A 15,069-nucleotide genomic window follows, 5' to 3' on the forward strand; every position below is an offset into this window, starting at 1 on the left:
GGAACCTCTTAAGTTAGGAAGATGAAATCTGTATATAAGCTCAATGTTAAAAATAAACTGCTATGTGTCACAACGTTTTTGAAAATTCCGGTTCTAATGGAAGAAGGGGGAAATTTCTATACTTTTCTCCACATTCAAATCGATGTTGTCTATCTCATCATCAGAAGAAAACAGCTTAACCGTTTGAAATAAATTTTTGAACATAACACTTGGCTCGAGCCAGGATTTTATCATGTCACTTTCATAAATCCGTCTATTAAGTGGGGAAGGTTTTTAAAACGTATACCACAAATAAAGTATCTTACAAGCCCACCACTTTCGGAAGATGAAACTATGTACATAAACTTCTTATGAGAAATATAATAAGCGAACACGTGCCCCAGCGTTTTAGAAAATTCCACTTTTCTAAGATGTGTGTGTGGGGGCAGGCAATTTCTATAATGTTTTTCACAATATACAGTGAAATCTGTCTTCAATGGACTCCTTACTAAATGGAAATTTGTCTTACTCGGAAACATTTATCGGTCCCAGGAAATTAGGAATGAAATATATGTTAAATGCTCTTTATTAAACGGAAACTGTGTTACATGGATAACAGGAATCAAAATAAACCTTTCAACGGAAAATTTCAAGTTCCGGAAAGGAACGTTTAGACGTTCTATTAAAGAGCAGGGATATACAATACACTACGTATCAGTGAAACAAACAGTGATGTGAAACCGAAAATGACACACCGCATATTGATGCCTCAATTGAGAATTATACGGAAAATTTGATTGGAAAAAATAAAGTGTAGGAAGAGGAGTATGACATCGAGTTGGAAGAAAGGTGTAGGCTAAAGACTTATCAAAATAGTATCAAGAGATTGAAGGAAATGTAACACACTGCCTTACACTGAAATGACATTGATATATTTGGTGTTGTTTCTCAGGCTAAAGTGTTTGTGGAGAGTGGAAAGTTGAGTAGCCAAGCAATTGATATACAGAAATCCCTCCTTGACTATTATAAAATAAAGTTAACGTGTGTACACTATTACTTCCCTTCATTGTTAAGTTTTGTGTGCATTAGTTCGTAGTAATAATATTATACTGTAAATTGAATAAAGGATGTACAGCAACTTATTTTATCTCAATATATTCATTACATCGGCATTTTTAAAGCATATATATATATATATATATATATATATATATATATATATATTAGGGTGGTCCTTAATTACATGGCAAAATTTTTTTTTCCGAATTTCTTTGCTCCCAACCCCTAAATTGGTTCCATGTTGGACCCAATTTATCCATGAAAAAAAAAAAAAAAAGGGCTCAATCGAAGAATATTTAACCGACCCCCAAGCGACCTAAAGTTTGAATGCATATCCAATATGTTAATATATAGGAAAAGTCTGGAATAAACCCTTCTTACTTTAAAGCGGCTGAAGGGAAAGGGACCAAATAGCATGATGGCGGCCATTTTGAAGTCCGCCATTTTGTATTCGGACCCAAAAATTTAAATGGAAATGATGTTTTGTGACATCGTTTTTGGGTAACCTTTCATTATAAAAACACATCTTCCTATATTTTCAACTTATCTCTGGTCATTTAATTCTTTTAGCTTTGAAATAATAGTTTATTATCTTTCAGTATTGTTTTTTTCTTTATAGGTTACTGAAATATTAATAAACTATTACATACATTTAACAAGGAAATAATTATATATGTTGTTATATAATTACATCCCGTCGAAATACATACCAGCCTATATTGAAATTATTTATATGAAATGAAATTATATAAATAATATAATGAATGTTTAAAGTGATATTAAAAGAAAGCTGAAGGCTGTGGATAACTAGCCAAATTCTACTGCATCATTAAGCCAATTTTTGTAGCATCTGGATACTTTTTTCTGTATTCACTGACTATCTGCAATATGTATTGTTTCTCTTTTTCGTCCTTTGTTAAAATGTTCCCGTATTCTTGTATCAGTTTCACACCTCTCTCTGCAACATCATTCACCACCACAATGTTTTTCAATGTATTCAACCCACCTTGAAAGTTCATATCTTCTTTCCAAGTAGATGGGCATGTGCATTTCTTTCTTTACTTTATGGTTTAATTCAAATAAGGGAAACTATTCAACAATCTTATAAATCTGCAGCCCGTACAGAGATATAAACTCACAGAATATTAAGTTTTACTACTTCGGAGCTTTTATTTTCCATAGTTGATAATTATTACTGTTCAGAAATAACTGGAAAATAAAGGCAGACGTCTGTTTGTCGTCAAAAGCTACCTCAAAATGATATATCATACGAGGTCATTTCTATTTAAAATGTTGTGCCCGAATCCAAGATGGTGAACGTAAAGATATGCCTCATCTCGGTCACTACTCAGTATCAGGTATGGATCTACTTCTACAACCTCTATCCAAGATATGATTCCTTTCCCTCAGCCATTTTTAAGTTACAAGAGTTTATTACAAACTTTTGCCATATACTATACATTGTAAATGCATGCAGATGTTTAGGTCGCTTGGGGGTCGGTTAAATATTCTTCGATTGAGCCTTTTTTTTTTTTTTTTTTTTTCACAGATTAATTTGGTCCGACATAGAACCAATTTAGGGGTTGGGAGCAAAGAAATTCGGAAATCGAAAATGATATATATATATATATATATATATATATATATATATATATATATATATATATATATATATATATATATATATATATATATATATATATATATATATATATATATATCTTTGTTAACCGGAAACCTAATTTTAACGAAAATTTTTGCAGATTCTGTTCAATTTAGCTAAAGAGGTTTTACTATATAAAAATAACATCACTGTTTAACATGGAAAATCAGATGAATTACTTGAAATGAATTTTTGAATATAGCACTTCACTTGATCTGAGTTTTTACCATGCTATTTTCATTGAAGTGCGTATCCTAAAGAAGTAAAAAGAGCTGACTAAAACTGAGTATCTCAGACAGAAGACAGAAGTAACTCAAAACAGTTGAACTGTTTAAAACAGGGTGGAAAAAAAATCATGATTTCTTTTTTTTTTTAATCATTTTTGCTGATTTTTTTTTATTTAAATCGATTTTTTTGATTTAAATCAAATCTTTCTTCTCTGAAGATAAAACATTAGGAATTAATATTAAATGTTAATTATGCCATTTAAGTGATGAAAGTATTGGGCTTGAATTTTGAATTAATTGCCAGTCGTTCTCATTTCAATCCCAAATCGAGATGCAAGGGTTCGGAAAAAAAGTCTTCTTTTTCTTGGGGGAGGGGGGGCTCGGTTTTTTCTGCTTCGCTTGGGAAAGTTTGGGCTTTTTTCCAAATTCTGCTTTAAATTGATAAAGCAGGTTTTGTTTTGCTTCTCTACAATACAAAAACTCATTTAAGTGGTAGTGGGTGAAGATAATAATACAAAACCTCGAAAATAAACATGAATTTCGAAAACATATTTCAAACAATTTTAATTCTTAACACATTTTTATTATGAATCCCAAAAAATTAATCCATGTATATAATAAGTTGCAGTTAAGTTTTAACTTTCATATGCATTATAAGCAAAATTTTTTATTATGAATTAAAAATACAAATCAAGGAAAAACTGTTACATGACATACAGAATTTATTGTACTATGTGTGAGAGTTCAAACAAATAATACATCGGGAAGATAATAATATATTTACTGAACAAACGCACAAAACAAATTTAAGTTTCGACGCCGTAGCCTTCTCAAAAATAACATGTTCTTTTCTTTGTTCATTACGTATATCAAGTGGCTCAAGTGGTACAACGTTGGCTTCGCGTTCGGGAGGTCATGGGTTCGATTCCCGCTGCCGACCAACCTGCAGGGTTTGCCCAAGTGGGCCCAGCCCGAAAAAACCCGGTGGGTTTTTTCGGGTTGGACCCACTTTCTAAAAACCCACTTTAAAACCCACCTGGGTTTTTGACCTATTTGTTAGTATAACTAAGGTACAACTAAGGTATAGATTGGTACAACTAAGGTGATCACATTGTAAGTGTTTTTGTCAGATTTTAGACTTTCCTTAGCTCATTTGAAGTAAAATAAGCAATTTTGTATTTTAGAAAATATTTTCCGTGAATAGTGTGCTCGTCGACTTCGTGACACCGAGGGACATTATCACTCATAGGTGCCGGTACTAATAGTACATATGTAAATATATTAGTAAAACTATTAGTATTATTTCTTACCTTTGATGTAAAACATAAGTTTCTTCAACTAAAATTTGGTTTTCCAACAATAACAGTTTAGTTCAGTCATTTGTTGCTACTCTTCAAATAAGCATTCTGTAAAATCAACACCAGCAATACCGTAAAAATTCTTGTCAAATTTAAGAAGCTTAATGCTCGGGGTTCCGAAGACTATGTAACGCTTACTATTTCAAGTGCTGAGTTCAAATTTCCGTACTAGTGGAAGTTTTGATGTGCACCCCGTGAAAGAAGTGCTCGGAAAATTCCCGAATTAAACGCAGAAGGGTCGGAAATGAATTCTTCAACAATAAAAATATTTATTTTACGCTTAAGCCTGCCATACGTCACGTAAAAAACGGGACAGTCCCATTTTTGGGTCCAAGTGTCCCGCGTCCCCGTAAATTTAGTCGGGACAGGGAAATGTCCCGTATTTTAACTCCGTTCCATTTCTGCTATCAATATCAGTTTATTTGAAAAGCAGGGCTCATAGCGAGTCACTTTTTTAAAATAAAAGTTACTTTTTTTTCGTTGGTCACTAAAAGTTACTTTTTTTAAAATTTGTTACTAAAAGTTACTTTTTTGGGAGGTAAAGTTACTTTTTCGTGTGATTTACGTTTTGCATTGGCAGTTTTCTAAGAAAAATATTATAAAAGTAAATGGAAAAAGCCAGAAACTTGTTACTCATTACTCTTTTGAAAGCTTCAGTATTTGCTGACACATGTTAAACAGTTAGGTTTATTCTCACTTCAGCTTTTATTCTTTCTAAAGCACAGTGGGTGGTTGGTGGATGCTTAAGCTCTCAAGGTGGGGTTGAGAACCCTTCTGTGTCTATTCTTTCTTCTATCATAATAGTCTTTTTAGTTTTTTCTCGTAATAGTTAACGCTCCGCTCAACGTTGTGTGTGTGTATTTGTGTGGTTCGTCTTGTGTTATCGGGGTGCTATCGATCACGATTTTTTTATCTGTACAAATGTAAGTACAGATTGGAAAATTTTGTTCTATAAAACGTCAAAATTTACCACCAAAATTGTCTATGGTCGGCTGTAGACGCTATCAAATCGCATGCAAACCACACTTCTATCGCATAAATGAAAATTCGGCCTAATTCGCACCCAAATTCACTCTTGAGAGTGTTACGAAATTTTATGATTTGGTAAAGAAAAAGTCATGAAATTTCATTATGCTTCTTGTATGTTCTTCTTAAGAGTAGGTATGAATTTGAATATTTCATGGCTTTGAGAAATCTCAATGATAAGTTAAATATAATGTCTGGGATGAAAAAATTCGGAAGTAGCCCAGAACTGTTTCCACTTACTCAGAAATTTCTTACATCTGCTAAGTCTGTTTACCATAACTAGAAAGCATATTTAGAAAACCTAAGAAAGAAGGAAGCTCAAAGAGAAGAAGTAAAGAAGAAAAGATGAAACAAAACAACAAAGAAAGAGAGAGGTGATGGAAAAATTGACAGATAAAAAAGGGGCATGATGATATTTTGGTTACTTTTCCGTGTGTTTTTGGTCACTATTTGGTCACTTTTTCGTGTGGTTTTGGTCATTTTTCAATTATTTACAAGAAACCAGACCATTATGAGCACTGGAAAAGTGAAAAACAAAAAATTCTGACAATGGCTGAGAATCCTGTAGTTAGTGAATGAACAGTACGCTGTTGCATGTAGCAGTTTCGAGGAAGTTACTACATCACCCTGTTCGACTTGATAGCGAGCGAAATTTGCAATGCTACTTTTTCCATTGCACTTGATGGAAACTCGGATACTCTCCGGAATATTAAAAAAAAGAAAGAAAAAAAAAAGAAAAAGATGAAAAAAAGATGGCTTTGAGTGTTTCTACATTTACGAACACAGGGAATATGACTGACCTTTTCTCCAGCAACATATTAGATAAGTTAACAAGAATTATAATCTTTTTCAGAGGCTAGGGGCACAGAATTGTGCTTTGGTCCAGGTCTTAGAAAAATATAAATCTGGTCCTGACAATTACACACGACACAAGGAGAAATATCCGCTTTTCATCAGATTAAACTGACGAACGTAATTTTGGCAAATACAGTCATGTAAATAAATATTGCTAAACGCGCGAAGAATATTGAAGGTAGATTGTACCACTGATTTAAATAATATGCATATTGTTTTCCTGTAAAACATTTTTATAGCATATCTTAAGTTTTTAGGCATCTTCAGTCTGTACAATTAATTGCAGGGCACGAACAGAGAAAAGCAGCTGCTGCTTAGTGAACTTTCGCCTATTATATTCTTGAAAAAATAAAATAAAATTAAATAAAATGAAATCGTTTAGTTTTAGTCTCACGCTTATGCCTGCTATGCTCAAGGTGACGGTGATGATGAGAAATGAATGAAATGACGGAATGAAGAAAGTGGGAGAAAACGTGACAATCCCGAGAAAACCCACGCACGAGGTGTTTGTTCACCATAAAGCTCACTTGGCGCGAACTGGAATCGAACTAGGAACTCCATGCACTAGAGGTGAACGATCTACCACTAAGCCACCGCGGCTTATTATACTTTCGTTCATAACCAGACTACAGTTCATTGCATTGTGTTGGAAAGTTGGGGGGGGGGGGGAATCTGAGGTGTCCCGTATTCTCATGGAGAAAATATGGCAGGTTTATTTACGCTGGAAGATGTTAATTTCATATAAGACATTTTAAAACATTTATTTATTTATTTTATACAACATGAATTGTATCTTTGTTTTAAATTAATAGACCCCTTTTGGTATTCATATTTGGCGAACGTCAGTCAGGCTTCTGGATGATTTGATCTACATTTGTTCGTTTGTCTGCCGAGCTCCTTCATGGCTATGTGGTTGGTGTACGCGTCTTCAGCGTGGAACTCGGGTTTGCTTCCCGGATGGAGCTCATGTGGTTCGGACTCCACGTTAATCAGTAGGTCCCGTCTCATATAGCCTCGCTGCTGAAAGGGTCGTTAAACACAAAATCAACTCAACTCGTTTGTTTGCCTCTACCACATACACTACAGAATACAACTTTCGGCTTTTTAAGTTAAAATTTTCAGAGTACAAGCACGAGACACTCTAAATTTCCTGTATAGATTTTGGTGGCATACCAACGTAAATATCAAAATGACGGCCATTTTTTCAAAACAGCGAGTCTACGAAGCGCAATTTTCAGTCTTTTAAGTTGAAATTTTGACGGTGGAAGCACGAGATATGCTAAATTTGATGTATAGATTTTCTAGGCGTAAAATTTCAAAATGGCGGCCATTTTTTCAAAACAGCAGTGAGTGGAAATTTGCTTCAAGTTGTGACAATGACAGTCTTGAAATATAAATCATATTTTAATACTTTTACCCCAAAGACATTGAAATATTTCGAAAAAAACCGATTAAACCCGAAAAAACCCAATTAAACCCGAAAATACCCGAAAAAAACCATATGGGCCCAGGTGGGTTGGGCTTTTTCAAAAAAGCCCGGGTTTTTTCGAACTCTGCCAACCTGACTGCAGTTTTCCTGTGTTTCTCTCAGTCCTACCAGGCAAATGCCGGGATGGTACCTACTAAAACAGGCCCTGGCCAATACCTTCCCAAATCCTTTCCATGTTGTTAGATATCCAGTATAAAATAGCCTCTGAGCTGCATCTGGTGATTGTTAAATAAATAAATAAATACTTATCATTCCCTCGTCAATCTGTTATAGCCTGTAAGTTTATAATGTCTGACTTCCGAGACTTTCATAAATATTCGTACTAGAGTAACAATGAAAAATAATCATCGTTTTATTACAATTCAACGTATTACTTTAAAAGACTGAAAAAAAAATGCAATCTTTGTATGGGACGCTCAAAAATCACCTAATTTGTTAATGCACCTCTTGCTTCCGCCTTTGCTACCCCTACAGAAACTTCTTTGAAATGTTGAAAATGTATTTCCTATTCATTTATTACGTACGTAATAATCTGTTACCACCTATCAGGTACTTCGGACCTGCAAAATCGGTAAAGTCCCAAATTCTGTAATGCACAGACTGTCCCTGTTTAGAGTCCGAAAAGTACTGAATTTTCTGTTCATGGATCATATGCATAATACCGTTTATCTGAGCGTTTGGTTTTCAAGGCTCTGGAATATATAACCACCATCACGGTTTACCCAGTCCTGAAGGTCTCTGAATTTTTAACAAGAATTCAACATGTCATTACGGAACTTTCCATTAAAAAAAAAATAATTAAAAAAAAAAAAAAACTACGAAACACATTTAAGTCAAGCACAACAAATATGAGTGGTTAGCTTTTCCGCTTCTATTGGGAAATCAGGGATTCAGTCCCGCATTCGACCATTCCGACAAAAGTTCATAATTCCATCTGTGAATGTAGAGATAGTACGTGTACTGTGATTTCTGGTTGATTTCATTTATGTTTTAAATTGTTGTTATTACTAATTACCAGCAATGACGGATTTGCGAAAGGGGTTAGGGTGGGGGTGTCTTTCGGACTGAAGCCTGTTCTCCGAAATTACGGAATTTCTAAAACAAACGAAAATTTAGTTATGTCTTTACTCATAAACTTTAAGCTCCCCTCAAATGAAAATCACGCATTTTTATAGAAAAACTAACCATTAATAAGAAAAAGCCCTCCCAAAACACTTTTCTAAATCCGTACTGATTATTTGTATAAAATGGTATTCAAGGTTGCATCCGGAAGATTATTGCTACATCATTACACAGCTACAGTATAACAGAAATGTGGAAATATGCTCTGACGAATATATTGAAAAACATAAGTTTAACTATGTGTTAGAAACTAGAGTACTAAGCTCTAAGAAATGAAATACGAATAACTAAAAACGAAATGATCTGAAGAAGAAAAAAAAAAAATGTCGATAACTCATAAGTTAAAATAAAGCTATATAGCCTCTAAAATTGCTCTCAAATATTACGTACTTAATGTTTAATTCATAAAACATGTGCTCCATCCATCATGATGGTGAATTCTAGAGGGAAATATGGCATTTATGTCACGAAATCTTGTTTAACTATAGAGTATACTATAAGAAAGCTATTTAGATAGAAAAATCATGAAAATGAAAAAGACAAAATTTCCGTTTTTACTCTAAAAAGCCGGCTTTGTATATAAAATTCGTAATATTGTTACGAAGATAAGAAAGCAGAATTCCTCCGTTACCCGTTCAAAACGGGATTTTTCCCTAATCATCCTCTGCATGAAACACTCGTTTTCATATTGTGCTGTACATACATTTGCATCTTAATGTATTATGATTGTCTTTCATAATTGAAATAACACACCAAAAGCTGGTTTTTACTTATTTTCACTTTAAATTAATTTATTTCGGAATTTGATTTAAATCAACAATTTTTATTTAAAAAATAAAGTGATTTAAATCAGACTGACTTAAATCAATCCACCCTTGTTTAAAATGAACTTTTAAACTTAGTACTGGGTTGACTAGGTGTTTATCATTAGTTCTACACTCTGAAATATTCTTTCCTAAGATTAGCACGGGAAGATAATTATTTTGCGAACAATAACGCTGCTCAATTTTAAATTAATGTTTGAAGATAGGTTATACTTGGGTCAAGCTTGGTTTACTATTTCATTTCTATTCGATTCGACCCAAGGGGATGAAAAACGGTGTTCGAATATATCTTTCAAATATCTGCCATAAATTTATTCCCGTGCTAAGAACGGAGGTTTCAGCTAGTTGTTAATAAACTGAGAGAAAAGTTTAAAATATTTAAAAAGTTAACAAACAGAACGAAAATTATTTAAAAAGAAGCAATTCTTAATTAGATACACCTTAGTTCTAAAATATCTTATATATTGTGCTATTATCTTTGTTATACTGAGTGCAGGTAACTTGAAATCAAATATTTATATTCATGTACTACATTACTGTTGTGAAGTTTATCTGGAATAATTTTACAATTTTAAAGCAAAGATACTGACATTCATGAAGAGAAAGTTATGACGAAAGAAGTATTAAAACTGTATTAAATTTACAAACAAAACATTTGAAAATGGCTATATACTCGCTGTGTAAAGAAATGCAATTTTTTTGCAGTTTGCGAAATGATAACATTCTACACTGCATATATTATTTTAGTTGTTTACTGACTAAGACACTTAAAAAGAAAAGTTAAGATTGCCACACATTATCATTCTTTGGTCTAACCACTGTGAACTGAATTTGCAAGATCACGGTGACCGCCCCGCCTTAGATGTTGGGTGAACGATATTGTACTACTATTGAGTAACTGCCTCGTATGACAAACATCTTGCAGAAAACATAACATAAATATCAGGAAAAACTTAATTTGCTTTATTCTAAAACCACTTAATAAATAAATTTGAAAGCTCTGCATCTGTCAGTTACGTAAAGTAACAACTTTAATTTTAATCCGTTTTCTTTTAATCAAGTACAAATGATTTAAATCTTAAAATCTACTTAAATCAAACGAATTACAAAAATGATATTTTTATTTAAATAAATGTATCGACTGACAACAAACACTCACGAGAACGACTGCAGCATTAGATCTTATCTGAACGCGACGGTCCGATTGATAATCGAGATTTTCTGGAGAAACACTTGAGGAGAAAGACTTACATTACGTGCCCAAAATATCTCCCGTTATAAGTCAATCAATGTAGGTGCTAAACAATCCAATAATGTGAGGTCGTGGGAATATTGAGGGCAATGAAGCAGTCCCTGACGACTTGATGCACGTTCCAGAGAAATTCATTTGCAGGCACTCCCGCACTGCAGTAGTTCAGGCGCCATCTTGTTGAAAGAACTGGGGAAATTACCAATCGGCCAAAAACAATTGAAACAATAATCTGGTTCAATAGTTACTTATATTCTGGGTTATTCAGGGTGCTCTCAATGGAGAATGGTCCACTGAACCCTGTCCTTCACATCCGCACTATACCAGGAGCCTTCCTTCCCCAAGGTCACACTCTTACTTTCATGTAAGATCTAATGCTACCATCGTTTTTCTGAGTTTTTATTGGTATCAATCGATATATTGCAAGACACTTTTCCATTAAAAATCGGACTATGAATCAAGATAGCGGATTTCAAAAAGGTGACCAATTTAGTCATGTTACCAAAAACTTTGGCTCCACCCACAATAACCATTTCGGATTTTGTGCGGTCGAACCATACACTTACAGGATGTCTCACATGTTTAAACCACCCTTGTAGAATAGAAAAGAAAAGAATGAATGAATGGAAGAAAAATAAATAATGAAAAAGAAAATGAATGAATGAAAAAAGAAAGATGAATGAATGAAAGTGTAAAGAAAAAATTAAAGAAAGAAGAAAAATAAATGAATGTTTAATGAATAAACACACAAAAGAAAGAAAGAAAATTGGTATGAGCAATGACGAATAGAATTATAGTGTCCTAATACAGAAATCTCCGGAAGACTGCGAGTTTGCGTTAAAGAAAGCAGCGGATATTTCCAATACTATAATATCTATTGAGTCCCAATAAATGTCTTTTTAAATTGTTACAGGTATTCCAATTGTCTTATCATTTTCACCGGCAATTCACTTCAAATGTGTGACATAATTTACGATATGACAAGAAATATAACTTAAAAATACTTTATTTTCTACGAGTTTTTTAATTTATTTCTTTAAAGAATATCTAAACACTTCATTTCAATACGAAAATAAAAGACTAACTATTCAAGATGATGTCTATACTAAAAACACAATACAGTGAAGCCCAAGGTAACATTAATAGGCATGCTATTATTAAAAAAAAAAGAAAGAAAAAAAAGAAAGAGAAACTTACCAATGGGATGGCTGACATTTACTTGAATATCTAACAATTCCAGAAACACACTTTTCGCTATGAGAGGAGAGCCTGCATTAACAGAGTTTGTCAAGAGCAAATGGAAAAGGTCGACACGCACTTCTTCGTCATCACTAGTACCGAACACCTGCCGCTCACAACTGAAAATCCCATTATCTGAAAAATTGAAAGCAGCAAGTATCAGCGACAGAACTCAATGCTTATATAAAATAAATGTGCTTTACATGATAACATTTTTGTTTTATGCGGTGGCAAGGAAAACTCTATCAATTTATATTAATGAATATAAAACGCTAAGTAGACACATACTTATGCATCTTCTTGAGCACAAACATTGGAAGTTCCATCTAAATCTTTGGATGCGTAAAAACGAGCGCTTAATCACTTCGTCAATATTCCACGTCTTATCGTGGTATTAAAGAAACGAAAGGAACAATAAGTAAGAAGTTTATCTGTCTGGAGTTTAATGTAGAACCCATATATTATTACTGAAAGAAAAATAAAAGTAATATTTTGGAAACATGTACCACGGTCAAGTCAATGTGCAGATGTGATAGATCCACTTATCCACTTCTTATCTGAAAAACCAAAACCGAAGTATCGTATCTCACTCAAACATGATTTTTAAGGTGTATTATTAAATGGTTATAGATCCACCAACATATATAAACAGTTGAAAATGCTCCAAGAGCATTGCCAGAACGAACTTAAAAAGAATTAAATTTTCCTATTAACTTCTACAGGCTTTATACCAATTGTTCTATGTATTTTATTATTACATTCATTAAACAATTCTTGTAAGTACTAAATTTTTTCTACATGCTTTGTTTACGAGTTCTGTTAAAACTTTCTACGACATGTTGATTTACGAAGACACATGCTCAAAATGGAGGGTTCAAAATTGAAAAATTCGCAAGATATCATTTCTTTATGATTTAACGTTCCCGAGATATGGTTCCTTAAATCTCCCGAAATCCGAACTTTATGGCCAATATCTCAGTAACGGTAAGTGTGACGCGAAAAATTTCATCACTTTTTTAGATAGTTTTTGATGCTCTATCGAATGGAGGACTCAAAAATGAAAAATTCGCAAATAACACACAGACATAGAGAATTGAGTAACGAAATTTTAAAGTTCGTTGAAAAGTGCCTAAATACAGTTTCTGTATCTCTTGCTCGAAAGTGCGAAACACTCGAAAATACGAAATATTCTGACTGCGATGTCACAATATTATTTATTTATTTTTCATTACATCCATGATATGTCATATTTTTATAAAGATTTAAAATTATCGTATACCATATTTAAGTTATATATTGTGTACACACATGTATTCCAAAATCCAAAGATCGAAGCGCTTACTATCCTAAACATTTAGTCAATCTGTAGTCACATATTCTACTATAAGATAATATATTCCGACAATAAACATTAAAATGACACTGACAAAAAAAAAAAAAAATCCCTATATATATATATATATATATATATATATATAGATAGATAGATAGATAGATAGATAGATAGATAGATAGATAATTTTCTCTTTCCGTTGTTAGCAAGGTTGGCTGCTGGTTTTTCAAAAAAAAAGTTTCAACCAAAAAACGAAAAATGTTAGTAAAATCTTGATGAACACACATTTGTGGGCTATCAGTTTCACTCCCGTCGGGGTGACATAAAAATAGGTATACAGTACGGTACTGATTAGCTCATTTAATTTTATAATATTTCTTATTATTATCGATCAGGTAGACTTAGTTTCTTTATTATTTGTTCTTAATGTGTTTTTACTTACATATTAAACTCGAAAGAGCCGAAGCAAATAAACCCATAAACTAGAATGTTATACTTGATCAACGCAGGAGTGTGTACCTACTTTTGGGCCACCCTGTATTATTCGTATTATATTCAGACCTAAATTCCCTATTTACTACTCAAAGAGATTATACTACAAAAGCAACTTTTCTTATAAGTTTATGAACGTTTCTTTTGTGATTTTCTATAGTTTGTTATTATTGTTATGCAATTGCAAGCAAAGGAAAATTCTAAATATTGTTTCGTTTTAATAAATGTTTACTATTGATAAAATACATCGAATTGCCGTACTTTTGGGGGAAGGGGGAGTCATACAAACCCCACGAGAGACATTTATTGAAATCGAAAGTATCTATTTATGTATAAATGGGTCAGAACCAAAGCGGACTCAAATAGTTCGTATCTTTATTCACTTTTCTTACTGATATGCAAATGAAGTCGTTGTATTTCTTTAACTAGGACTAATAAAAGTCGTAGTGAACTAACTTGGACTAAATTAGTTTTTCTGTACTCTGCAGTATGTTGAAATTGTCCATATGTAATTCTGCATAATGGTTTCACTTATGCAATTGTTTATCTTTTCGTCCTTCTGAAATGACTCTTGACAATTATATTAACAAGTATGTAAAGATTAGTACAACGTATTTTTATCAGGAGTCCTTCGTGAGTGAGTCGGCAGACGTATCGCATTTGTAGCCAATTAGTTCCGGCTTCGAGTTCAAATGGAGGACAATTTCTGTCGAATGTAAGCCAAGAAGCGGTTTGGATACCGCTTTAAGCTTATGTGAACCCTTCCAGCATTACCCGATTGTTGCATAACAACAACAAGGCGAAACAAACTTGTTTCTGTCCATATGTGATATAAATACATAGAGCACATTATTTAAACCAAAAAAAAACTTGATTTAAACAAAAAAAAACGGATGTTTTGGTTTTTTCAATAAAAACCATGGTTTTTACCAACCTGGTTGTTAGCATAAAATCTATTTAGGAGACAGGAGACATGCATACACAAAAATAAAATAAGAAAATGAAATGAAATCTTTAATTTCAACGTTCCACTACTGCCCTTTTAAGGCTAAAGGAGATTGATGATTAATGGAAGAGAATGATTATAGAATTGCCGGAATAAGAGAGAAACTGGGAAAACCCCGAGAAAACCCATGGATACAATGTCCACGAGA

At 33.1% G+C, this 15,069-nt stretch overlaps 1 protein-coding gene across 3 annotated transcripts in view; it reads right to left on the reverse strand.

Annotated features, from left to right (window-relative positions):
- Positions 1–15,069, reverse strand: part of LOC145690148 (uncharacterized) — a 135,058-nt gene that overhangs the window by 41,867 nt on the left and 78,122 nt on the right. For 2 of the 3 annotated variants that reach the window (XM_081764759.1, XM_081764776.1), the window contains one exon: positions 12,049–12,225. The exons of the other annotated variant lie outside the window; for it this stretch is intronic. In XM_081764759.1, coding sequence (XP_081620885.1) covers positions 12,049–12,225 — 177 coding nt within the window. The remainder of the gene's footprint in view (positions 1–12,048; positions 12,226–15,069) is intronic. 3 annotated transcript variants of the gene reach the window in all.

The sequence above is a fragment of the Thermobia domestica genome, chromosome 1, assembly GCF_964235325.1.
Source record: "Thermobia domestica chromosome 1, izTheDome1.hap1.1, whole genome shotgun sequence".
Lineage (NCBI taxonomy): Eukaryota > Metazoa > Arthropoda > Insecta > Zygentoma > Lepismatidae > Thermobia > Thermobia domestica.